The 26615-nt window shown below is 44.1% G+C and overlaps 2 protein-coding genes across 2 annotated transcripts in view; both read right to left on the reverse strand.

The window, feature by feature from the left end:
• Window positions 1-138, reverse strand: part of IMPDH2 (inosine monophosphate dehydrogenase 2) — a 12663-nt gene extending 12525 nt beyond the window's left edge. The window contains exon 1 of the mRNA XM_031056319.1: window positions 101-138. Within this exon, the coding sequence (XP_030912179.1) occupies window positions 101-138 (38 nt within the window). The remainder of the gene's footprint in view (window positions 1-100) is intronic.
• Window positions 139-1465: 1327 nt separating this feature from the next.
• Window positions 1466-26389, reverse strand: QRICH1 (glutamine rich 1). Its single transcript, XM_005420197.2, has 10 exons — window positions 26039-26389; window positions 22221-22550; window positions 13934-14950; window positions 11464-11641; window positions 10718-10872; window positions 9839-9953; window positions 8406-8514; window positions 7905-8056; window positions 7095-7185; window positions 1466-6316 (listed from the first exon to the last, which is right to left on the reverse strand). The coding sequence occupies exons 2-10, from the start codon at window positions 22527-22529 to the stop codon at window positions 6124-6126; spliced, it is 2319 nt and encodes a 772-aa protein (XP_005420254.1). The 5' UTR covers window positions 22530-22550; window positions 26039-26389; the 3' UTR covers window positions 1466-6123.
• Between the last annotated feature and the right edge of the window lie 226 nt (window positions 26390-26615).

The following is a 26615-nucleotide window of genomic DNA, read 5'->3' on the forward strand; positions in this document are numbered from 1 at the left end:
CGCAGCAGCCCAGCCGCGGCCCGGGCGGCAGCGGGCACACACCGGGCACACACCGGGCACGGCTGTCGCTCTCAGCACCTCCTGAGCAGCTTCTCAGCACCGAGCCCGTACGTCTTCAGCCCGGTGACATCGGGTCATGGCGGGTGTTCTGTGCTCAGGCCGAGCAGCCTGGTCCATGTACCGGCAGGAGGCAACAGGAGAGAGCTGAACTCCAGTGCAGCCCGGTAGGGCCTGTGTGCCAGGCTCTGCCTTGGCTGGTACCAGCTTGTGGCACCAGTACAGTGTGATACCTGCTATAAGACCACCTAAAAAGGCCCAGCTACGGGTAGCATGCTGACATGCAAAGACTGTGGGTTGGGAGCTGAGTCCTGGTACTCCCACAGTTTGAGAAGACAAGGGCTTGTTGGGTTGGTGGTGATTCTGCTGGACAAACCAGCAGAATCCAAAGCAATTCTGTAAGTCTAAGGGAGCTGCATGAAGGATGAAAGTCAAGAGGCAGCAGCGAGGCCAGTCTTGCACCTCAAGGGGAATGAAAGGCAGAGAGGCAGCAGTCTCACCAGAGTGGATCCAAGGTGATCCCAGTTAGGCATTAGCCCCCTCTTCCCAAAGCCACCAGGCCAGGCTGTACAAACAAGCAGTGTGAAGAGGACAGCTGCACACTGGGGATGGGGGAGTAGCACCTTCAGATCTGTGCCACAGACTGGGGCTGGAGGGAGGATTTTGGAGAAGAGCAGGGGGACTGTGCCAGGAGGAGCAGAACAGGCACAAACAGAGATCTGCCTCAGAGGAGCCTTACAGGACATAGCAATTGGCTTTTTCCAGGATGAGATGTTCCCATCCCTGCAGTTCCACTTGAGCATCAGGAAAAGTTCCTGTACTGGAGGTTACTGAACAATTTCTTCCTCTTGGTTTACTTGTTGTGACACTCCAGATTCAGCCTCAGAGCACAAGGGACATGAGACAACCACACCCCTTCTCACCTGCTCCCCATAACACCCTGCCCAAGGCAACCCCCTGTCTAACACTAACTAGTTCAGGGACTAAAGTACAGTGCTCCTGTGCCTACAACTCCCTGCTGCAGAAGGTTAATTCCTTGTTCAAAGATCAGAAAGCAGCTTCAAGAAATGTGTTCCTCATGTTGCCCTGTAGGACACAGGAAATGTGAACAGAGATCGGAAAGCTCTGCCTGCCAAGGACACGCACTCTCGAGTCAGCATCACCTGTCACAGGATCAGCACAACAGGAGGCATCGTGCCAGACCAAGATCAGCATGACAGGTCTCTCTACCCTTATTTTAAAAAAGAACAGGCTAACAAAGGTTTGCTGAGCCTGCCTGGGAGGGACACACGGATCTGAGCTGTTGTGCTACGGGCACAGGCACAGCAGTAAACAGGCGTGTTGGCTCCTGTTCCAACAGAAACATCAGGCAAAGTTTAATGGTTCTCAAACAGACTACAACAAAGGCTGCAGGGAAAAACATTTTATTTCCAAGCAGATTACAAAGAGCAGAGAATATAAGAGTAAAATTAAATTAAAAAAATAGTTGAGTGCATCTCTTTAAAATGATTTGTAGTGTGAGTTACTCACGGGGCAAAGCTACTGGAGAGTTCTGAAGGTCACTTTGCAGGATGCCAATCACATGTGCTGTTTAGACCTGGGTCAACACAGGAGGGACAGACAAGATGTATTTTGCATATAGGCTGCACACTCATTATCAAGCGAGGTTTTCGGCTGCAACTGGACCCTGCCTTTTTGAGACATCCCCTCCACCTCATTCTCTCCTGCAGTTCCCTTGAGCTCTAGACATGGTTTATTGCTGCTGTAAGTGGGTTTAATCTGCCTTCCCGTTCTGATGAGCTCCAGCGCCAAAGGAGAAGCAGGCAAACGTGTCTGCCATGCACAAGGTTACAGAGAACGTGACTGCAGTGTCAGAGCAGAGCTTCAGCCACGCAGCAAAGGAAACCGACAAGTAGGGACACAGCAATTGCTTCAGAGATTTGGGGGAAGCATGGCAGCAAGACTTCTGGAAGAATTGAGATGTTCCTTAAGGTAGGAAGAGGTATAAGCAAGAAGGGCTCTTTCCTAAGCATTGGCACCAACGAAACAGAAGAGGCTGAATCATCAGGATAAGGTGCATTCCCTGTAATGTTTGAGAGGAGCAGCTCCAGCAATAAGATGGGGAGAAAAGCCCCATACCGGGTGGAAGACAGTTGATATCCCACTTTAACAGTGATTTAGGAGTCCAAGCACTAACTCCAAGTCAGTCAGTATTAAACTTGGGTAAGAATGTGGTATGGCTGGACAGCTGCACAGCCATTCAGTGTCCAGCAGCACTCAGTCCAGCAAGAGGATAAGCAACTACATTACCAGCAATCCTCCACCCCCTGTACACTCAGGGGGCTCTTTTCTACCATTTCTGGATCTGCTCTTATCACAGCATAGGAATATTTGAGGCCTCATCCCTTCTATGTATGCCAAGGCAGACAGTAGCCCTGATGCAGTTGAGAACAAGACTGTCTTAATTTCTGCCCTAGCAGCAACAGTGCAGAAGAGGATTCTGATTTAGAAATCTGATTAAGTGTTTTTGTATTGTCCAAGGCAGAACAGTTCAGGAACTACTTCAGATCTTGTGACCCCTCTGAAGTCTAGACCTCTAGGGGAGAGGGAGCCAACAGGTAAGAGCCCTATGAAGTTCTTAGACCATTCCCTTTATAAACTGCTTTAGACAGGAGTGAAGAACCATTCACTAGTCTGCTCTCCACTGCTTCAGCCATTACCACTTAAAGAGGAAATGCCTGACCTCTTGAAAGCAAATGAAAATCTAATGGTGCTGTGGACACATGTAAGAGGCTATAAGTTTCCTAAAGAAAGCAACACTGTTAAATGTCAAGAGCTTGGACAATACACGAGTCTCATGTCAGAATGTGAGGTGCTTTACAACAGTCAGTCTTTGCTTTCTACAGTTCCTTTCATACCATAGTGACAAGATGGGCACAGTTCAAAATCAACTACACAGGGTCTCTAGCTTGACTTCTCAGCTCTATTTATTTAGACACGGATGCATTTTGAGCCTGTCTCGTACAAGGCATAGGGCACAGAGAGTTCCTGTCAATATATACACGCATACAAGAGCAGTACAAGCAGTTTGGCACTCTCAGAGCTAAGGGGGAATGCCCTTTAAGCAGCAGTCAAGCTGGTTATAGGAAAGTGTTAAAAAGCTATTTTACATGTTTGACTGGGAACATTTCCCAGAATGTGGATAGCAACCCTAAGCCACAGCACTCTTCTGTGCTACTCTGTGCACGTCTTCCTACGAGCCCCTACAAGGGAGCAGATCATGTTCTTCACTATCAAAGAACATAGTATTTATAGTCTAGAAATACTGTACCTTTTAAACTAGCTCCAGAGAGACAGACTAGAAGCCAGATCCAGGAAAATAATCCTTAAGTCACAGTATATCGATTGTCTCTAAAAATAGGGAATGAAGTGAACACAGTGGACATTCTGATGAGACGGTACAGAACAGTGCAGCAGTCCACTTCTGCATCAGCAGATCCTCTCCTATGTACATGTGGACAATGAGAAAGAAATGGAAACACTCCAGTCCATCAATCATCAGGAGATCTCCACAGCTCACCATGTGCCTGCTTTCCCTGTTCTTAACCAGTATCCTCCAAGGAGAACTCTTCCCCCTACAAAGACTTGAGATCATCTTGCAGTTAAGAGTAGTAAGGAAAGTGCACAATCTAGAATTTTAAGGTAACATGGAATTCTGTTTCCCCAGAAAGCTCAGCTGAAGTTCCTGTCAATGGGTAGTGTTAAGAGGTGACTCTCAAGGCTGCCCAGTAAAGCAACTAGTACAGTGTGTATTTCGCAGATTTTTTAATACCTGCTGTATTTTGATGGAGACAGCCAAGGCAGCAGGCTTTCCAACTCTGCTCTGATGATGGGACAAACTGCCCGAAAGAAAGGGAAAGCCACTCTGTGCAGCAGGCACATGCAACTGCTTGGAATAGTGGAGCCTGCCCCAACCATGCCTTCAAAGACTTAAAACAGGGCCAAAGATGGACATGCCAGTCACTACAATATGGTGAAAGGATTAGAGGTTTCTGACAGCTGAAGCAGTACTGGTGATCCCAAGAGCTACCCTACAATGGGGCAACTGCTGGCTCCCAGCAGACAAACTGAGGTCACAGGACTTGCTGCCAGCACTACACCCACCCTAAACATCATCTTCCCAGCTTATCCACTGGGATCTTGGCAGTGATCCCAGGCTGTTTTCCTCTGGCCTAGTTCTGAGGGCAGACACTGAGCTAAGAGTCTAAAACAAAACAACACTGCATTGCTACTTCACCTCTCTGCACACACCTACTTGAGCACAGAATCCTGTAGAGGGAACAAACTGCTCATACACTAACTCAAGCACACCTGCTTCCTCAGGAACACCAACATCAATGTGAAGCATCGGGGCTTGGGAAGTCTCTCTAAGCTGCACACCTCAACACTGCTCACAAGCACAAAGACAGGGAACATCTGCTACTCTCATCAATTTACACTCTTGCACAACCAACAGAGAGGGCAGACCTTCCTTCTCAGATAGGTGCTGGACAACAGAGGCTTCAGGAAAGTTGCTTGCCTGTACACAAGTTTAAGTTCTTTTACTGTAATATATATCTAAATATTTATCTGTGTATTTTGGAACAGGGAAGGGACATGAGGTGGAGAAGCAGGGAAGACAAGTTCAAGAAGCAGAGTAATTTCTCTGCATCCAAGAAGGTGGTGGCACAAGTAACAAGCCTGGCAAGTGATCTCCCATTTCAAGCACAGTTGGCTACCTGCTGGCTTCAAAAGAACAGACTATTTGTTAATGATATAAAATACAGCAACCATTTAAGATGCAGCAAGGCAAGGCTACAGGGCTGGGGATTATGATCATGAACGATGCCAAAAGCTACACAGCTGTGTTAAAAACTGTGAAAGGCTGTTAAACAGCAGGAGTAAGCCATATGCTGCTCCTGGAAAGGCCTTTTCCCTCCACTACCCCTCCATCATGCTGTTGTTGTGATGCATTTGAAAAGGTGGAAAGAGGGGGATTTGCCTAGGGGTAAAGCCACAGAACATCAGGACAGTCTAATGTGGTCTCACAGATCCCATGTTCCTAGCCTGGCACTGAGCTTCCTTCAGCAAGCAGACATTCAGGTCCTTCAACAGAAGTGTATGCCCTTCTACCTTCCTAAGTTGTACGGGTGAAAGAAATCCAGCAGAGTTGAGCTGGAAAGCATGAACAGGGATGAAAACAACCAGTTTGCATACTGATCTTTGTATAATGACCCCCCCACCCTCACAGCTCACTCTTCCCCAAATAAAGACACATTGTTCAATGGCATGTTGAAAAGACGTGCTCGTCATTCTTAATAAACAACTAGAGTAAGAATACATAAGAGAAACAGGGTGGTATCTTTATATGATACACAAGTGTATGTTACAAGAATTCCATCAGGCACAGAAGCCTCAAGCTTTAAGGCCTCAATGTTAGGCCAAAAAAGAAGAGTGTGGTAAAGTTTGTACTTTTAACATCTAAAAATGTCACTTAAAGGTCTGAATAGAAATTGTTGGTTTGTTTTTTTGTATAAATCATAATTGCAGTTCACTCTCTCCTCTTTCTTCCAAGATAACAGCAAATTAATGTCCAAGCACAAGAAAAGAAGATGCCTGCCTCTCCTCCACTGGCTGAGCAGGTCCATCCATCATTCTGTGCCCTCTAGGCTGCACGTGCTCCAAGGAGACAGAGGCCCCAGCCAACCAGGCCAATCCTGTAGTTCATGTTTTCTACATCATAAAAAAAACCCAGAGTCAACCAGCAGCTTTCCACAGCTCCCAGCTTGCAGGGGATATGCAGCCTCCAATGGTTCCAAACAGTTTGGTGTGTTGGGTAGGATACACAATGGGTAGGTTTTCCTTTAGATTCTTTTAAAGAGAAGAAGCCTAAAAGGGCTTCATAACTACACCAATAAAAAACCAAAAACTTAGGCATCTCCTTTAGTGTAAAAGTCTGTACAATTTCTCTTTGCTTGTCCCTCCCCCATCACCCTGCCCCACCCCATCTGAGCCACGAAGGATGCCTTAGTGCATGGTGCTGGCATTAGCCACGGCAAGAGCTTCCTGAATCTCTCGTATCACCAGGATCCGGGTGAGCATCTGCTCCATCTGCTCTCTGCTGATCGGCTGGATGGAATACCAGATCGGGCTGTTGGGGGCCACCACTGGCTCCGGGGTCAAGTAAAATGTGTCATTCCGGCCTTTCACACTCTGGGGGCTGTGTGAGGAAGATCAGAAATAACCAGACTAACAAAATGTCCTGGAACAGAGACACCACCGCTGTCCTCACCCCAGGCTTCACAAATCCTGACAGTGAACATCTGGCTGATGACACACGAAGGTACGGAGATACATCTAGGGGCAACATTCATTCCAAAGTTTTAGGACATGCCAAGGTTAAAAAGCCATGGTGAGGACTACAACGAAGTAGTTTTTATTTCACACTGGTAAGCATAACACACACATGACTTTAGGGGTTCTTCAGAGTGAAGAAAGGATGGGGTACTTTCACATTCAGGCTACTTGCAGATCCATCTGTGCAGATGAACCATTATATCAAATTTCAGAATCATCATAATTTAGAGATTAGTCCTTTAAGGCACCCTCTAATCTCCATAGCAAGTCCTTATTTTTGTTCAGAAGCTAGTTTGAATAGGACCCTAATCCTACTTTCAGTAGTAGATGCTTCCAGATGACATGCAACTCATAAGCAGAAGAACAAGTTCATGTCAACACAGTGAATGCAAATGTCCAAGATTAAGAGCAGCCAATTCACAAATCAGGATTTGTCTCTTAAATACCCCAAAAATTCTATTTACATGCCATCAGAGTTAATCACACTCTCTCACATCAGCACCCCTCTCCATTTAAGTAAATTTATGAAAATATAGAAATTGTGCCAGTGCTATCACATAGCACTGGAAACTCTGCCAGGCACAGGGTGCAGCTCCCCAGTCACAGAAGACAAGCACCATACACACAGCGAGAGCTCTCACCATTTGAAGAGGTAGAAGTCATACAGCTTTATGGGACACCTCAGGGGGTTCTCTGGATTCTCGGTCTGCTCTGCATACATGTCATCTGTAACTACAAACCAGCCCCCCAGAAGTCTGTCAGACACTCTGTGTAAGCACAGCACACCGAGCAGTACCTTAGAGCCTCAACACTGCAGCACCTTGTCACCACACAAGAGCTAGCAAGAGACATATGGCTGTTCCAGGGCAGAGGCACCTGGCTATAAATGCCAGCATATAAAAGCATTATGCAGAGCTTGCTATATCCTAAGGCTATAGAAGATCACAACCCATCCATATCCTTCTTTCCATTTCTCCTCAACCAGTGTTCAAAATGAGGGAAATATCACTACTGAGACTGCAAAGCCTCAGTTGTATCCTGTGCTTTTAAGAGGATAGATTGTACTTACATAGGAATTCTTATGAGTTCACATGAATCAAGGTAAGAGAAGCCCTCCCAAAGAATTTTCTCCATCTCTTCATAAGCACTTACACCCAATAGTCTCTTTGCCCATAAAAAAACAAAACAAAACAAAAACAAGCAAACAAAAGTAACAAAAAAATTATCCTTAGTTCTTGTTGAGTCCCACATGCCTCAGGTAAGGTATGTCCCCAGGGTTATGATTAGAAGGTACTATCCTCTCTTGGAGAGAATGCATGGAAAACACATACTGCCAGGCTACAGGTAACTGGCAGAGCCTTGGATTCCCTACCTGCAAACATCTCCAGGTTCATCCACTTCTTCAAGCCCAAGTAAGTAAAATATTACCAAAGAAACCTCCTAGACACTACCTTTCTGTCCTGTCTGGTGCATGCCTGGAGCCTTCATATAGCGGATACTCGTGCTTTTATCCTTGGGATTAGAAGGGTTCTTCTTGGTCTGCCTCAGCACCTTGGAGAAGGCCAGCTTCATGTGCTGGTCTACTGTTTTCAATAGGAAGTATCTGAGCAGCAAGAACAGAACACAGAACATTCAGAGGCAAGCAAGGGACATAGTCATAACAGCAAGGTAGCTATCTTTAGTCATCACGAGCAGGGTGAAGCTCAAATGAACCACTGGGCTAAGGACTCTTCCAGCAGCAAAGCATACAAAAGCCACAGTTCTGCCCTCTGCTAGCTCACTTCCTTGTTATACTGCATCTTCTTTGTCTGATGGAGCTACAAGTGGGCTCTGTGTGCAACCATTTGAAACTTGTGATTTTGCCCTACACAGTGCAGCAGTTTCCCACCCATCCTGTTAAGGTCTCTGAAGTTCTTTTATTCCCCAAGATTCCCTAAGACCTGAGTACTTACTTTGTATTAAAAAACATTAGTGTAGTGAGCAAGGTGGAAGGGGAGTGAGCTCCAAGCTGCTTACACTCCCACAGCATCTCTTCTGTTACATGACTGGAGAGGATGTAACCTGCAATAATCAGAAGTCAGCATCATGCCAGGGGACAGATACAACATGAGCACAGGCAGCATTTTACAGTCTGTAAGTACTGGAGAGCATATAAATCTTAACAGAAGGAGAAAGAGGAGATTCTCAGTAATGTCAAGATTCAGTGCTCTGCAAATAACTTTTTAAATAGCAGGTACAGTTAGGAAACACTTGTACATATCCATCAACCTCTAGCTGTGGAGAGTGTGCTTGTGCAACATGCCTATACATCCCAGCCCATAGAGAAAAGAATATGCACTTAAAAGCTTTTAATTGTTGGCTTGACTCCAATGCATATGGTCTTAATCCAATGATATGTGAGAGCAGGCAGGCCAGTGTAACAAATCAGTTCTTGGCCCTGTGCACAGCTTCAGTGAGCACACAGTGCCAAGTGATGTATTTGGACACATGAGTAATCCTTTGATTCTCGGATATTTTTTTCCCCTTTGTGTAGAAGAAAAATACTACACTCCAAATACACAGATAACAGAAAGACAGCAGTATGAACTCCAGGGCTTGTGGAATGTCAAAGCACTGATCAAACAGCCAGACTGAAAACAAAAGGATTCCAAAACTCATGGTGCCACTTAGCCACCTAGCCTGTAACATCAGTTACTCTACTGAACATAAGAATTAATTCTTGCACTCATGTCCAAACACATCAAAAGGAATGAAGCAATGAGAAACCAGGTTTCCATGCTCTGAAAATGCAATTTTTATCTAGTTCTCATACAATTTTCTGTCAAAATTTGTCTCTTCTGGAACTGCCTCCCCCATCCCTGTTGCCATGATCTCCTAAATGTAAGGTTGAGCTGCAACTGACTGCAGCACTGGAGGCTTTATTCACTCATTGTTTTTTCCTTTCACACTCAGTTGGTTCTGCAGACAGCATCCATCTGGCTACATGGCACTATGACACTGCTGTATTATCTCCCAAAGAAACAATACATATTAGAGGCAGGATGTATTACCACTTCATATGAGGAAACCTGATTCTAATCAAGGATCAGCTGCCTGCCAAGTAAGCCAATCTTATAACACTACAAAGTCCCCACAATGTGCCTTCTGATTGGTGACAAGTGACAGACAAATAATGCTCAATGACAGTCAGGGTTAGAGCCCAACAACTGCAGTAACCCCAGCATTCACTGCAAACATCACATTTTTCTCCCTGACCAGCATTAGCTAGCCTAGGGATGTTGCATACTTCAAAAAGGTTTCTATTCAGACTACACTCATGCTGTAGGTTCAGTTTAAACATTCCAAGCTCTAGGAAGTTTTAAAGTTCTTAAACAATGGCCCTTACCAAGAGGTGAAACACGGGGCTGTATGTCCTTAAGAACTTCATGCAACCATTCAGTGAACCGAATGTAGTAGAGATCTGAGAAGATGTCATCGACTCGGCCATTTTCAAAGAGATACTGTAAGAGATCACAACACAGCCCAGTACAGTGGGAGCAAGTGTGTTCCTCAGAGCAGACCTCATCCTAAGGGCCCACATCCTCAGCTGAGCATTTTACAGCACAGCACTGAAGGCTAATACAGTTTACTTAAAGAGTGAGTACTCTTGCAGCAAGATGAATACAGGGTAGGTAATCTCCAATACTATCATGGCAATGCCAAGACAGAAAAAGGAAAAACTATCTTACAAGGTAAAGCTGATTGGATTTCACCTTTTATTTCAGGTGTGTTCACTTCCAGTTATTTCACAAGACTAGTGGACGCTACTTTTTCAGGTTAACAACAAGGATGCTCAATTTCCCTGTCCAAGTATAGCTCTGCTCCTGCAGCTCTTCCAGAAAGCTCATACTTCCCATAGCACATAAAGCTAAGTTCTTGCCTGTTAAAGCTTCAACTAAATTTAAGTCTTGACATTGACAACTTCTTTAAACATCATCCTACCCTTCTCCTCCCCATCAAAAAAAGCTAAATGGATTTATTATTTTCACTGTGATACTGAACTCAGTTACTCACAAACTTAACTCATAGACTAAAGCATTGCTTGTACTAAGGACAGACAAGTCATCTCATGTTTTCAAGGTTTTTTAAGCAAAGAGACTTTTTTCTTATAAAATTGTTGGTAAGCTTAATAGAAGCCACAGTCTTTATTTTTATAACCAGAAGTCCCCCTACACATTCTGACAACAGGGACAGTTCTGCAGCACATAGAGCTGTCCCATCCTACCTTCTGAATACACAGGAAGATATAGTAGAGCACATCTGGATCATAGGGTTCACCATCACCATTCCGAGCTTCTCGTGTCATTAAGCACAGACCATAATTCAGCTCAGCCACAGCTGAAGAGATGAGATCTTCCTGGAACCTCAGCAGCTGACGCCCTGGAACAACAAAACAAAGCTATATTACTTAAGTGATAAAGCCATATTATTTCCTAACATTTCAGGAAAGATTTTCCGCATCTCCATTCTATCTGGCAGGTCCAGCACTACCTCATTCTCCCAGTATAGTAACGCAAGTTGAAGTAAATCCAGATCTTAGGCTGTCAGAAATAATAAAAGATAAAACAGGCAAGAGTTTGATAGGAAGATCCTCTGCCCTACCAACTGCATGACTATTGCCTTCTTTCACCATGTCCCCAGTGAAATGCTACCCTGCAGCAACAGGAAAACATCAACCCCATGACTGCTCTACCAGCATGGATGGGCAGTTTGTCCATCACCCCAGCCATGCAGTGCCCTTTTCTATTGCTATCAGCCCAGGTGCTCAAGGGGGCTCAGCACAGAGCTAACACATGTCCTGTGGCACTGGGAATACACAATAATTAGTACTGCAGAGTAAATTAAAATTTAAATTTAGGAAAAATCACTGATTAAACAAAAGGGTTTTCCAGAGCAGTACACACATAACATTTTAGTCACTCCTAATCCTACTTGAAAGGAAACAAAGGCCATATTGTCAACAGCACTTACTTCCAATAGGTGCTAGTCTATTTTGGGCTTCTTTTTCCAGCTCTGCATTCTTGGTCTGTGCCCAGCTTTTCCATACTTCAAGACCTTCTTCTGGCTTCAGAGAGTTTGGAAGTAGAAGTTCAGGTGAAGTCTGTGGCTGCGGCTGTGGTTCAACTTCAGCAACCTGAACAGTTTGAGCCTATGAAAGAAAACCCTTCAGTTTATACACACACTTCAACATGCAACAGCTGGACAAAAACCAAGAATCCCACAATACCTGTAGCCCCAGGATACCAACCTTCTGCAACACTCCCAGCAAGAAATTAATCCAAGGAATGCAACTTTTGCTGTCCAACCTGAATTGCTGCTCACAAAAGAGTATTTTACACTCCAAAAACTCTTTCAGTTTGAATGGACAGATCTTTTCAGCTCACTTGTCACTCTGAATCGCCACTGAAATCCATCTCACTACAAGAGCAGCCCACAGAAACCACCAGCCCCTGAACAGGAAGGTGCCACCAGCTTTACTCACCACTGCTGCTCCACACCTAGACTGCCCTAAGGAAGGTCCTGGGTACAATCACATGCCATACACCACTGGCATCCCTCCCTGTTCAGACTCTCTTCTTTAAGCAGTACATAATAGGCACACAGAATAAATACATTCTATTCTTAGCATAAATGATAAATAAGATTAATTCATTTGTAAAAGGTATAAAGCAGTAAGACTGGAACACAGCATCAAAACATCAATTCAATTTCAATGCAACGTTCTCAAAATACCAAATATTATTAATGGGGAGTAGCTATTACTGTGTGAAGACTGACTGCGTTACTTATTACAGACCTAAGGCATCTCCAGACCCTCTGGAAATTTACTTTGCAGTGGGACCTTAGGTCACCAAGAATTTCAACCTCAAACTGAAACTTATTTGTCAGGCAACCAATAACACCAACCTAAAACCTGCAGCAAGCCCTTCAGCTGCACTCACTCTGCGTTCATCACTACAGGTTTTCAATTCTATGCCACAGAGTCTCATTGCTACCTCAATTAACAGCTTTACAGACCTTAGTCAAACTCTCATTGGTAGCCTGAATGTTATAGAAATAGCAATTCTTATATCAAAACAGTTTTGCCTTTTCCTTCCTAAGAGCTACTCCAAAAAGCAGCTTTTCCTTTGATACTGCTAAGTGTCAATATTAGTGGAAGTTGCTCTCACATTACTAGAGACCATGGCATACAAAAACAGCATCAAGACTTTAAATACCTGTACCTTACTTAGTATAAAAAAACAACAGCATAAGAGGCAAAGTCTGCAAGAGCCTCAGACTGGAGCCTTCCAACTCCCTCTGGCTGGCTTTTTATTCTCTGCATCAGCTCTTACTAGCTTTTTGTTTCTCAGCCCCTGCAGCTGCAGCATGAGCAGAGAGACTGCTGAAAAGGCCCAGCTTTAATCAAGGCAGATGGCGACTAAGTTGTGAAGCAAAGCCTCTCTCTGCCATCACGAGTCCAGGGGTGAACTGACACGTTGTCTTTGCAGGAGCCAGAACTGAGCCTCTGCTCTCCTCCAGAGTGCTGCCACATTACTCTCCAGAGAGCTGAAAGCTTTCCAGAGCCACTTCCCTCCATCAGCCCAATCCAAGGGACAGTCTTCTGCCCTAACCTCACAGACACCTTGGTCCAGTGTGAAGGCTGGACATAGGCTGACGTAAATCTGCTGAACTGGCACATGCTTTTTAACAAACCTGTATTTTTCACAAATAGAGCAAAATTGCTGCAACTTGCCCAGATCCCCTAGAACCACAATGCCAGAGGACAGCACAGGGCAGGCAGGCAAATTCTTTCTCGGTTTCAGTTTTGAGAGGGTCAACTCCCAAAAGCATGATGTTAACCTCTAGTAACTTTATTGACCCCCCCAGAGAGAGAGTACATTCCTCCTGGAATTGTTTATATATTTAGGGTATTTTATTTTAAATACCTTATGTACTCTAAAGTACACTTGATCCAGGAAGTTTGCTCACAACTAGTCAGATTTCAATACTTTACCCGGGCACGGGATCTGCTGTGGACTCCCATGTCCAACATAACACAAAGTATCTGATCATGACTAGTACATATTAGCACACCTTATCTGGCTGCAATTATCCCTGCCTGTCCATTGCAACCCCTGGAACAGCTCGGGAAAATACTGCAGATCCTAGAATACCTGCTATGAAGAGTCTGGCAATCAGTATGTATCTATTAATTTTTAACACTAAGATCAAGACTGTGCTCTCTTTTGGAATGTTTTGAATCCTGTAACTATGTACCAACATTATCACATGAAAGTCTTACACCCATCAGGAGTCAAGCGCCCCGTGTCACATTCAGGCTTCTGGGACAGATGCATCTCTGCTTCCCAGACACCAGCTGTCTGTTGGCACGCTCCCTCTCCAAAACATTTGTAAGTTGTTAATCACCAACTGAGACCAATAGGCAGTTTTAACTTACTGAGCAAGTGACTTGTAGCTGCTGCTGCTGCCCCTGCTCTTGTGGTGTGGGCTGCTGCTGTTGCTGCTGTGGGTCCCATATGTGCACTGTCTGTGCTGTATTCTGGTATGTCCCTGCCACAGCCTGCACTGCCACTGGAATGTGGATGTTGCCGTTCATAAACTGCGCTGGAAAGATCGAATTAGCAAGAGTCTGCACCACTTCCTCATGAGAGTTCTTCACTACTGAAGTACTTCCCACCATCTTATCCTTGTCATCTTCCAGCTTCACTGTAGCCAGAGTTGTGGGGGAGCCACTGACGTGGACGGCATTGTAGGCCTCCTGAGGGATGGCAATGTGGGTTATGTTTTGCTGCTGAAGGTCGCCACGTGGCTGAGCAGAGTAAACAGGGATGGTCCACGTCTCTCCAGTGGGGCTAGTAATGGTCCCAGTGGCACTATACAGGTGGGCACTGTCCACTGTTAACAAGTCTGGCCTTAAAGAGACATAACTTTGCTGCTGGCCCTGAGGAATGGCCAGCACTGTGGCAACTGGCTGCCCTGAAATAGCATACGATACAGTAATAGGCATATCCACTTTACGTTTCTTCACCGGCTGAAGGACACTCGCAGAGCTGATCCGCCTCTCTCCCTCTCGTGGGGAGCCTTGTTGAGAAGGCGGGGGTGACAGTGCCCCGACTGTCTGGATCTGGATCTGCTGGCCACCAGTAATGGCCTGTCCTGCCACAGGCTGGGCCTGGATCTGCTGGTGCTGTATGTGTTCCTCCTGTAGCTCTGCAGCCTGGATCTGTTGGGCAGTCTGCACATGCTGCACTTGGATCTGAGCTGCCTGCAGCTGCGATGGGCTGGGGCTCTGCAGAGACTGACTCTGTATTGTCTGGGATGCCTGCTGCTGTGCCTGGCCCTGGATCTGCACCTGGACCTGTATTGGCTGCTCTGAAGCCTGATGGACAGAGAGCTGTGGAGAGAGCTGCTGGGCGGAGACCTGCTGTGGTGACTGCTGGACCTGGACCTGAACCTGCAACGACACCAAGCCACCAGTTAGAGATCAGCAAACACCAGTGATTATCAGAGATGGTCTGTCACTCAAGAGCTATGCTCCAGGCCTTTTTATGCTCCCTTTTGATTCCATGTATTAATCCATTAGTAAAGATTTCAGGAAAATTAAACCAAGTTATTCTAGAAGTGCCTGGTTGATAAGTGATACAGTAGATGTGTTTGCTCAGCATTGCACATGACTCTCAGCACAGAGAGAACAGCATGTGAGCTACATCTCCACCCTCAAAGCTCTATGGGCTCAAGCCAACAGATTCCATCCTTGGAATCCAAGAGTCTTCAAAACTATTTGCATTGCTAAAATGTTACTTTAGCACAGGTCTTGCAATACCGAGACTTAAAGATCATTCACATTAAAATCACAGGAGCTTGTCTCATTGTTACCATGCTCTAAAGATTGTTCTACTGCTGCCCACCCCAGTCCCAAGATGGCCACAGGATCACTTGCTGGTGACAGGCAAAAAGAAATATGGGTAAGTCGAAACCAGCACTTGGCTCTTTCCTCATAAAGCACAGGAATATTACTCTGAAACCTATCATTAATAGTAACACTACTCAAGTGGGTGCCAACACAGAATGTGGCAAGTTCAACCTCAATCTCTGTCATGCATTAATGGTCTATGCTGCAGCATGTTTTGTAAACTCTAGAAGAATTTCTTTGGCAATGATAATTAAAACCAACCTTTTTTTCATGATTTACTTATTCCATTTAATACCATTTATTGTCCAAACTACTCAGTTGTATTTTCTAGCTCACGCACTTAGACAATGCTGAATAACACAGACAAATCTGTTGACTTGATTCCCAACCAGTTCCTTTTATTTTAGAGAAAAAAAAATCACACCCTCTCACATTAATGCTCATTTGTCCAAGGTCTGCTACAATACCTAGCAGCAGTCCAGCAGCACACTGAAAGCCAGCAGTCAAAGGTAGCCCCCAGCACAAATTTCAGGTCCCAACAGCTTCACATCCCTTGTCCAGACACCTCCACTTTTCCTCACATTTACAGACACAACTTGTTACATTTGCCTTGTCCTAGAAGCGATATCCCAGGTACTTGTGACCATCTGTTGCTCTAGGCTTCATTAACACTTCATCTTAAGGGAGGCGATTAATTACTCAACACCTCTTTCTGAAGCCAACACGGACTTCTTTAGTTGCAAGACTAAATGTCTCCCTACTCACAGTTCTCTCACCTTTTTCTACTTCACTTCCTGGATCCAGGCAGACTAATGCAGCATTTGCACAGAGACAGCACACTAGTCTGACAATACCAAAAAGAACTACAATGCAGGCCTGCTGTGCACAAAATCTCACTTCCCAGCATCACTGCTAAGAAGTCTTGAAAAATGTTAAGGACCCATTTACAGCCAATTAAGAGTTGCTAAGGAAAAAACTGGGGTAGCAAAATGCCCCACTGGTGGGCCAGATTTATAAGTCACCTCCTGTTAAGAATTAATTTATTTCCAGGAAGAATAGGGTATAGTTCCTTCTGGGAACTCTGGGCAGTATACTGTAATCCAGATGACGTGGTGACTCTATAATAATTTCCTGCAAGGTAACAAGAAGCATGTGACCTTATGTCAGCATGACAGTGTAAAAAGCTCCATCAATGAGTGATTTGATCAGGCAGTCAATTGAAAAAGATGAACTCACCTATGGGATGTTTTCTCAGCTCTATTTGATATTGTTCTGCCCTGGACCATGAGTACTGCCTTGGGCAAACAGGCCCAAACATGGATACCAGGCAAGGGCTCAGTTTAAGAAAGCCAGTTGTAATCACACCCCTAAGGCAAGAATTCTCTAAAACATTTCACTTTAAAAATCACTAATATGGTCTTTACTAGTAATTTAAATCCTTGTTCAGAAGATTACCTGCAAGGCAAAAGCCAAAGATTGAACAAATTACATGTTTTGTCGCACTGATATTTTTGGGCTCACACAAGACACATTTACTTTATCTGCTATGATTACAGGCTTTACCCTGGTCTGAGACCAGAGGCTTCTTATATTGACCTCATTGTCTAACTTGCTATCTGAGGAAAAAAAGGACAAAGAATTACACTCAGCAGCAGCAGACTTTATAAAAGACTCTGTACAAAGGGGAATGTTTTAAATTTACAGGCCAAGACCAACAGGGGACTTTAAATCTTCATTTTATGCTGAAGATTAAAGCAAAAATATGTTATGCTGGCAATTCCTGGGTTACTGGTGCAAGAAAGGAACATGCCAAGTTACCAGTACTGAAATACTATTTATTGCCAAAAGTCTGGATCCAACAGCATGAAAGAATCACCTCCCAGCAGGCTACCATGACACAGAGAAATGCCTTTTCACCATGAAGTAGCTGGAAGCTGGACCAAGTACCAGCTGCCTAGAAAACCAAAAGCATCAGAAATCAACCCTGTATCATAACAGGAGAGCAGAACTAAATTCCCTTAAAGGAAATCTTCTGTCACTTCAAGCCCAAAAACATATTCTGAACTGAACTGAGCAAATGCAAAGAGTAAATAAGTAACCCTAGGACCATGAGAACATCTGAAGCCTGGTTGCCAAAACTTTTTTTCCTAATGGTTGATAGAGGAACTTTCAAGCAGGAGTCATAACATGTCTGCCCTGTGTGGATTCTTGGCCCAAAAAGGAATCAGGCTCAGTTGTTTCAGAACAGCAGTTCTGAAACAACTGAGATTTTCTTTGCTTGGTAATTCTTTCATCTGCAGACCGACTGGATTATCTAATATTTCCTAAAACCTAACTCTAAACCAGCACACAGAGCAACTCTTTCCTGCATGGACTTTTTTATATGTAGCTTTTCCTAGAGCACCTGACAGGCTCTTAAATGCATCTTTTCACAAAGAAATCTTGGTTTCTGAAGCTGTATTTAAACCAGCAAGCAGTAGTACACACCAAGAGCAGATCTCCAGAGCAAGACTGGAGATGTACCAACATGTCCACACTATACCTTCCAGAAGACTATTTCAAATTTAGTTCTAGTCTTGCCCACCAGCCAAGTTTGACATCACCAAAACACAAGACTGCATCTCACAGCTTATTTTCATCTGGAGGGAACCCCAAATGACAGGCTCCAAACCTACAAGAGGTAAGAAGGCCACCTCCAGCAGGTGGCCAACTTGCTGCAGGAAGTATGCTCCAAGTGCCCCCAGAAGTAATGTGGGTGCATCTCAAACTTCCCACACAAAGTCAAATACTTGGGAAAAAAGTTAATGAGAGCATGAGAAGAGTAACCTCAGGATTTTTAAGCCAAATTTAAGGACAGAAGACTTAAAAGACACTTTCCTCAACAACTGTCCTAAGATAAAGCAAGTCCAGCCCTAAATAGTCCTAAACTAAAGCAAGTCCAGCACTAAAAACTAACACTGTAACAAAGAGTTCCTTCAAAAGCTACACCAGAAAGTGTACAAGCAAGTACAAAACAGATATGAAAAGTGTAAGTGAAGAGTAAGTGAAAAGACTGATCAGTGAAGTAGCAGGAAGTATCAGAACTTGTTATTTAACTACTTTACAGGAAGTCCTTTCTATCTAAGTAAACAAGGTCTACGGGAAGGGTGCGAGTCAGCTTTTCAGAACAACTGCCAGACTGACTCTCACTCCAGGCTTTTCCTCTGCTCATTCATCAACATCAGAGAGAGAATTCCATCAGCTAAATTAGGCCTTGGGTGTGTTTAAACAGTTACAATATCAAGATTATGCTGTCAAGCTGTACACTGGGGAGGGATTTAGGTCTAAAAAAGTTAAAACACATGAACCAAGGAAAAACAGCTTACCTCTCCAACAGAAGAGTACTTCCATAAACAAGTAGATGCTACCTTGAAAACACCACTCTTGACTATAACCACTCTTTGAATTGTCCCATTCAGCCCTAGCAAATGCTAATTAATACCTGCTGCTACACTAAAATCATCCTGGCACGTTTTTCAAACGTAAGCAAATAGGAACTCTACCTTCAAGCTAAACTTCAGAACCAGTACAGAGGCAAGAGGAAGATACATCCATCAGAAGCAAAGGAAAGATGCATTCTGTGCAGAGCCAGAGATGAGACTTTTTTCTAAGCTATTTAAGGGCATCTTTCCCAGCCTTGTGTCATTAATAATGTCCAGCCTCCTATAAAGGTTGGAAGTCACAGAATACAGTGAACAGTAAACACTTAAGGAATTGAGCAATTAGGCACAAGTATTAAGTGAAATATATTTTACACAGGCATTCAACCATACAGTTCTGTGATCTTGCTCACATGTAGCAACCTCCCCCAAGCCCTGCCCAAGAAAATCTTGCCACCTAGACATCAGACTGTTCACAAAAAGCTGAAACTGAGGATATTCTCCACACACACCATAAGCAAAGATACTTTCCATCCTCTGATATTCTTTCAGTGAAAGCTTCTTGGGTAAGAGGCACAAGAGGTTCACTGACCTCTGCAAAAGTACCATATTTGGGAACCAAGTCAGCACTAAACACCTCACTGGCATCATCAATTCCATGGTCTCCATGCACAGGACGAACAAGCAACAACCTCACCAAAAGCAGAGCTGATAAAACACTTCCTTGACTGGAGCAAAACATGGACCCTCCCTGCCACTCCCTGATGCACAACAAGGTATGACAACTTGACATACTCAACTCCTTCTCAAGGTCACTTATGGCACCCCTGTGATACTGGGTGTGGAAGGAACTCCAGGACACTTGAACTGTAGCAATGACCAGTGTACATAACCCAACAGTTGCATCCACTCATCCTATAAAATAAACATTTGCTAGGACTTTTTTGAGCCTCTTAGGCAAGAAAACCTTAAGGCAACAACTTCTTCAAAGAGCAAATTTATTTTTCTAGAATAAATAAAAGCAGCAAGCAGTGACACTCTGTCTTTAGTTGTTCACAGCAAGTAAAATCCAGGATGAAACCTGAGCACTATCTCCATGATTGTAAGATCATCAGCAGCACTTTCAACTGTGAGGTCATCTGACTGGTCAAAGTGTTAGTCACCCCCAGCAGCACTGTCACACTGCCAGACATAAGCATAATTATTCAAAGGGTCTTCCACTGACTTGCAATTGGATTAGCAAGAACTAAACAGATTACCAATCCAAGTACCAGGATGACAAGTTTAATCAAAAGCTAAGAGGCTTCGGCAGATGACCAAAATCCATCATAATAAAACACAAGCAGTACTTCAGCACAGGGAGCCAGCTGGAGCAGGTGCACTGCTATGGTGGAACACCGTCACTTCCCCAGTCACAACAAAATCCAGCTTTATCCAGAAGATGAGCTCTGCCACTGCTGCCGCAGAGATGAGGGAACACTAAATCATGAGTTTAACATAAATTATGTCTCAATAAGAAATCCTGAAAAACAGAAAAACACTCTTGCAAAGGGGTAAAGACATTCTTCTCCATCCTATTCTTGCAGAAAAACTAGTAATTCTGAGCTAGCTGCTCAAATACACCCGAGTTCAGCTGCACTGCTGATACACAAAAGCTGCAGCCACATCTAGTACCAAATGTGCCACCTAAAGTGAGCAGCAGGGTAGGCAATACAAATAGTAATGATGATCTGTACAGATGGGAAAGCAGGTATCTAAAAGCAGAGGCACATCAAAAACAAGGAGAAGAGGGTAGACAGCATTCTTCAGGAAAGTTGCTGAAATCTTAATTTTCATGAGAAGCTTTTCATAGTCAGGGTGCAGGTCATTCAGTTCCAAAATCAGAAACTGGTCTCTGGCAGCAACTCTATGCTTATTTATAAGAAGGTTAGGTTATTTTTCTCTGGAGCATAAGATATACGACCTCCCTCCCTATCTCTGTTACTAAAAGACTTGCAAGGGTCAAGCCTGAACATTGGGTAGTTCTGAAATGAGGCAGCAAGAGTGAGAAGGAAAAAAATTCCTTTTGACTTTTACAATTGGTCTGGGGGCTTTCCACATCTTCAAAGCTGAGGCACTCAAAAGCCAACCCTCCTAGCTCTTCTGCTGCTGCTGCTGCAAAAAAAATTCTTCCAGAAAACATACTAGCTGGTACAACCAAACCCACTCTTGATCATTTTTAATAGCCTCATGCAGAGATCCAAGTCATGCCTGAAAGAGTTCAGGTTTTTGTTCTTCAAAAGCCTTTCAACACAAGTCACTGTAGGGCAACAGGTTACAGAAGTCCCAGTTAAGCATTCATTTACTCAATAGAAAGTAATTGGAGATGAGTTACCAGTGAAGGAGTTTTGTCTTTGCTGTAGGATAAAAACACACAAGTGAGCTGTTGACACACGTCTACTGCACTGCAGCAAGTACACACTACCTGAACTTCAGTCATTTGTGACTCCATACCCACACTTGTTGTAAAAAAATTAAGAAAAAAAAAAAGAGCTTGCAGCTTTACATTCTGCTACAGAAACCAGAAAGATTCATATCTTAAGTGTAGTGTATCAGAATTACGGCTATAGCCAGACATATCCTAGAAAAACTTTAGTAAATGCCCTGCCACCTATGAACTCTTCAAATTACAAAATGTATCTGAAGACAAAAGCAATTTCCTAAGTTATAAAATTGGGGTTTTTTTATCTCTGATAGTGGATTTGCTTACTTAATAAAATACCTAATGTAATATCTACTTAAAACAAAACAAAGCAAAACAAAAAAAGACAACTCCTTCCACTGTGCAAACATATAATCTACCTTGATGCATATGCATCCTTTAGAATTCCTTTCCAGTATCTTCCCCTGGTTCATATCTAAAGTTGACTCTCTTGCATTTCCCCCTCACTTAAAACTCAGTTCAACAATAACTTTTAGAATGTTCAAGTAAAACTATTTAAAGATTATTGATTTTATTAAGAAAAAAAAACCCTTAAGGCAAGCTCCATGCCACAGCCACTCTGAACAATCAGACAGTCAGAGGGGGCTGGTATTTATAGCAGCTTCTGAGCACAAGGCTTCTGGAGTTGTGTGCATGCCAGAACTGTGACCGTTTCTCCAATAGGTGACACCACTCCATTGCTATGTATGCGGCTCCTCCTACAGCAGGGCTCCAGGGAGGCACAGGCAAGAGAGAGCAAATTTATTACCAAATTCCTTAAATGAAAGGGAAATATTGCTGTTCTATATGAAGTTAATTGGCCCTGCATTTCAAGTACTTGTCTGAGGCTTAAGGTTAGACAGCACCTCTGAACACTACTCCATCAGTTGGCAATTCACATATACATTCAGAGATTATTTCAGATGCTTACCTGCACTTGCTGGGGTTGCTGAACCTGTATCTGCTGCTCTGGCTGAGTTTGTTGCTGGATACTGGTTGTCACAGGACAAGCAAGTTCAAGCAAAGACCCAGCCACCTCTGTGCTGTCCGTGTAAATGCAGTTGCCACCCTGCTGATACACCATTGTGGTGGTGGCTGTCTGTTGAAACTCCTGGAGAGCTTCTGGCCCCTTGGAAGCAAGGGAGTCTAGAAACTCCTTCATCCTGTGCTGGGGGATCGTTCGTGCCTTCACACGGATGTATTCTTCAAAGGAAATGGTGTTCTCCAGAGAATTATTCATATTGCAAGGTCCTCAGGGTTCCTTAAGGAAAGAGAAAGTAAAAGTCTTAACTACAGCACTTCCTTGATGAAAGGATATTCTTAACTCCAGTAACTAATCTCTCATACCAAGTACTGTATGAAAACTGGCAAACATGCACAGCCAGATGCCTGAGACAGATGCTTTAGTTTTATGAGGCATTTTGTGCTACTACACATTTCTCAGATTAACCCTTGGCAGCTCAGGGGAGTCTGAATGATACCCAGGTGTGACTCCTCCTCCTCCCAGAGATCACTGCCATGTAAACTCTGCTAGCTCTGTACTTCACCCAGACCAGGCAAGTCCTGTACCAGACAAATCCAGTCATACATTCCATTTGTTTGCAGCATGCACTGTTAGCAAGAGAGGCTCAGAAATCAATATCTGCGGCCCTGCTTTGCAGCCGCAGAGGTGGGAAACTGAGCAGTGTGTTCTATCAGGCCGTGCAGTTCTATTCTAGGCAGCTAATGGGAAGCACAACAGAAGAGCAACAGATGTAGCACTCAGCTCATTGCTATTAGGACTAGGACAGCCTCATTGATTTGAACACAGCAAGCAAAAGGAGAGTGCTGGAATCGAGAAATTTCCTCAAACTGGGAACTACACATATGGAGAAACAGAGCTCTGGAAATGACAAAGGCAACTGCAGCATCAGTTCTTGATGTCCTTTTAATACAGGAAGAGGTTAACATGAAACATGCCATGTGTGAAGACAACAGAAAGACAGAAAAAGAAGTTAAGATGATCAGGGCAGAAGTGAAAGCAAAGGAAAAAAACCACCACCAATAAAGATAACTCCACCTGAGAACGTCAGACAGCTCTAGGGTATACTCTGACAGCATTCTTCTCTCATTGACTTCTCTTGTTTAAACCCACAAATTGTTTTTGCAGTGAGTATACTGGTTATTTCTGAGGCACTAATTAGCCTTGATAGAGCATAAATACATTTGAGCTGTAACATCACCAGATAGCGAGACAGTTGTGAAAAGATGTGAAACACCACAAGATCAGGACTAGAAGAGGTGATTCAGCACTACTAGATCAAGCTGCACAAAGGAGGAAAAACAGATAGACATCACTATGTACATTATGACTGTAGGTCTAAAGAGAACAGGTACAAAACCAGAGCTTTAAGTATCCTTTCACCATGATTTAACAAAGTAGAACTGAGACAGGGCTATGGCTGAACTTAAGGCTGCAAAAGCCTGTGTGAAAATAGGAGTTAACTCTAGGCTTTCACTGGCACTCAAGTACACTGGAAGTCCAGTGCCAGTTATCACCAAAACCTAGCAGAGCTGAAGCAAACAGTAACCCCTCTTCACTGTTATGTGACAGCAGTACAAACATACAGTTTTTGTTTACATGGAGGTTCATGGCTAGTGCATTGGACCAGGCTCACAAAAGAAAAAAACTAATTTCAAAGGTAACGGGAACACACATGAGGGAACTTGTGCTCTATCTATGGTTTCTGAAGTCTTTAAGATATATTTGTTGCTGTATAAGATTTCTGTAGAAGATATTCTTAAAATATACAACATGTTTAGGAAAAAACACCAAATAATGGTGTTCACATAGCAAATCCAACAGCTCTGCAAATATCAGCATACAGGAGCTCCTGTAGAGCCCACATCTGGACAGAAAAAACATTCTTTGAGACACCAATCTGACATTTTCAAACCAACTCTGGGTGACAGAGCCAGTAAGACTACTCACTTCTCCAGGAGCTACCCAAGAGTACTCTGTACCTCTACAGCACATATTGCTACCCCCTTCCCAGGTAACCATATGGCCAGGGTGAAACCAAGGGAGAACAACAATGTAATGCATCCATAGGGACTCAGACAAGACCTACAGCAGGCACACTGAAATGTGTTTTGCATCTAACTGCATGATGCTCTGTTAGATACTCTGAGGCTGGAAAACAGATTTTGAGCAATTAACTTGTCCCAGTCTTCTACCTGGAACTTTCAACTATTTGCCTTCAGTACTACAGTGAGGCTTTCAGAAGAGCATCAACATTCTCCATGTCCACCCTGAGGTGCACTAGCAGATACGGCTTTGAGAGGGAAGACTCTTCTGAAGAATAAGCCTCAAGGATGCCATGCTGGGATCCCAGACATGAATGCCACAGATGTTCTTTGACAGCAGGATCCCAGACATAAGTGCCACAGATGCTCTTTGACAGCCAGCTGCTGCTAAATTGGATGGGCTCACCTCTCCCAGGTGCTCCCTTCCTGCTCCTGCATTGGTTTTTAGTACGTAGTAACATCTCAGGGAATAGCTATCCACCTTCTGTTAATCTTGTCAAAGGAGAAAGTCAGGAGGTCAGCAGGGCCACTGTTCCCAATGGGAGCTGTTAGCCCTCATGTCTACTTTTGAAACTCCAACCCTTCTTTCACAAGCTACATCATTCTCCTCTGTAAGAGACCAGAAGCCACAAGACACCCAGAAGCATAAGCAGCAGAGATCCACCACCAAACAATCGCCAACCTCTTCTGACCACCAAGCAAGCACTGATTTCTTAAATACAGATCTTAAAGCAAGCACTAATTTCTTAAATACAAATCCTTGACCCTGCTCAGCTGGTCCATTTCAATTAGTTCTTGTTAGCATCAAAATCAGGAGCCTACTAGGCCAGTCTTCCCCTACTACTAAATCTTCCTCTCTCACAAGCTGTCAGAATAAATCTTTCCTTTCTTCTACCATGGAGAAAAAAATTCATTTTCATTTTCTTGAAGTGACTATACCAAGAGCCACTAAGCTGAGCCCCTCAGTATTCCAAGTGCCAGGCATGGACCAGAGTCCCACCATGCCACAAGGATCTGTTCCTGCCCCAGAAGAGCAGCAAGATCTTTCTTGGGTGTTCCCTACAGGTGCAGTTACAGACCCTGGAGGTAAAAGTGTCTCTCATTCATATCAGTTTTAAGGCTGCTTGAGATTATTTAACTAGAAGCACTGAACCACCCAAAACTGCACTTCCCAACACCCTGTGCAGCAGTGGAGGTACCAGGTCCAGAGAAAGATTCAGAAATGTAATGCTGCACCCCAAGAAATTTTACTTATTAAAACTAAACCAACCTGCATTTATGGCAGAAAACCTCTGTAAGGTTCTAGGGTGCATTCAACAGCCTTTTGTAGGGCAACACATACAGCTTGCTGCTGCAGTCACTACTTTTAGTTATTAAAACACACTAATTTGTGCATTCCATTTATCCCACAGACACACACTGGAAACTGCAAACGTCCACCCTCACTGGATCTCAGCAGCATGGTTTTAATATTGCATTTTAAAATTAAGAAAAGAGCATCCAGGCAATAAGTTTCTCCAATAAAGGAAGGTAACGCCTCTCTGTGCAGCGTAACTGCATTTTTTCAAGAAGTTCAAGAAATTCTTTGAAGATTATGAGCACATACGGTTAGTTGATAAAACTTAGACTGAGGTTACTGAAAACACACACACAACTTGCAGCATGTGGACAATCTGGACTCACCAGTCACCATGTTGCATGTATTTCTGCTGCTCTTGTCCTGAGCTCTTAGACTTGTAACGTTCTGGAGAAGACAGAACAAAGAAGCCCTTTCCATCCCCAGTTCCTCTTTCTTTAGTAAGTCATTTTATTTTTAATATGTATTCCATTAAGAAAAAAAAAGTCAGGAAACAAAGATATGATCATCCACGCAGCTAGCAGCTCCTACTGAGGAATTGCGAGATGCCCAATTTGTAACCATCGTATCCCTCAGCCTGGTGGTACTGAGAACGACTGTGCGAGCACATCTGTCACAGAGCGCCGTGCGGCGACAGGCGCGGCACGGTGGGTAACACCGGAGTTACTGGCACACAGAACTTAGAACAAGGCAGCAGCAGCAGTGACCGCATCCAGAGGCAACCCGCCCACCCCGTCCCCCCGCAGGTGTTCCCGGTGATGCCTAGAGAGACAGCCGGGAACGCTACGGACCGCTCGGCCACCCAGCCAAGACCAGGCGAAGCTCCGTATTTAGGCCCTGAGACGTCGGCTGCAGCTCAGCCTCGGTCCTGCCCGAGCGGGGACGCGGAGCCCGTGGGGCTTC

Source organism: Geospiza fortis, unplaced genomic scaffold (assembly GCF_000277835.1).
Source record: "Geospiza fortis unplaced genomic scaffold, GeoFor_1.0 scaffold70, whole genome shotgun sequence".
NCBI classification, from domain to species: Eukaryota; Metazoa; Chordata; class Aves; order Passeriformes; family Thraupidae; genus Geospiza; species Geospiza fortis.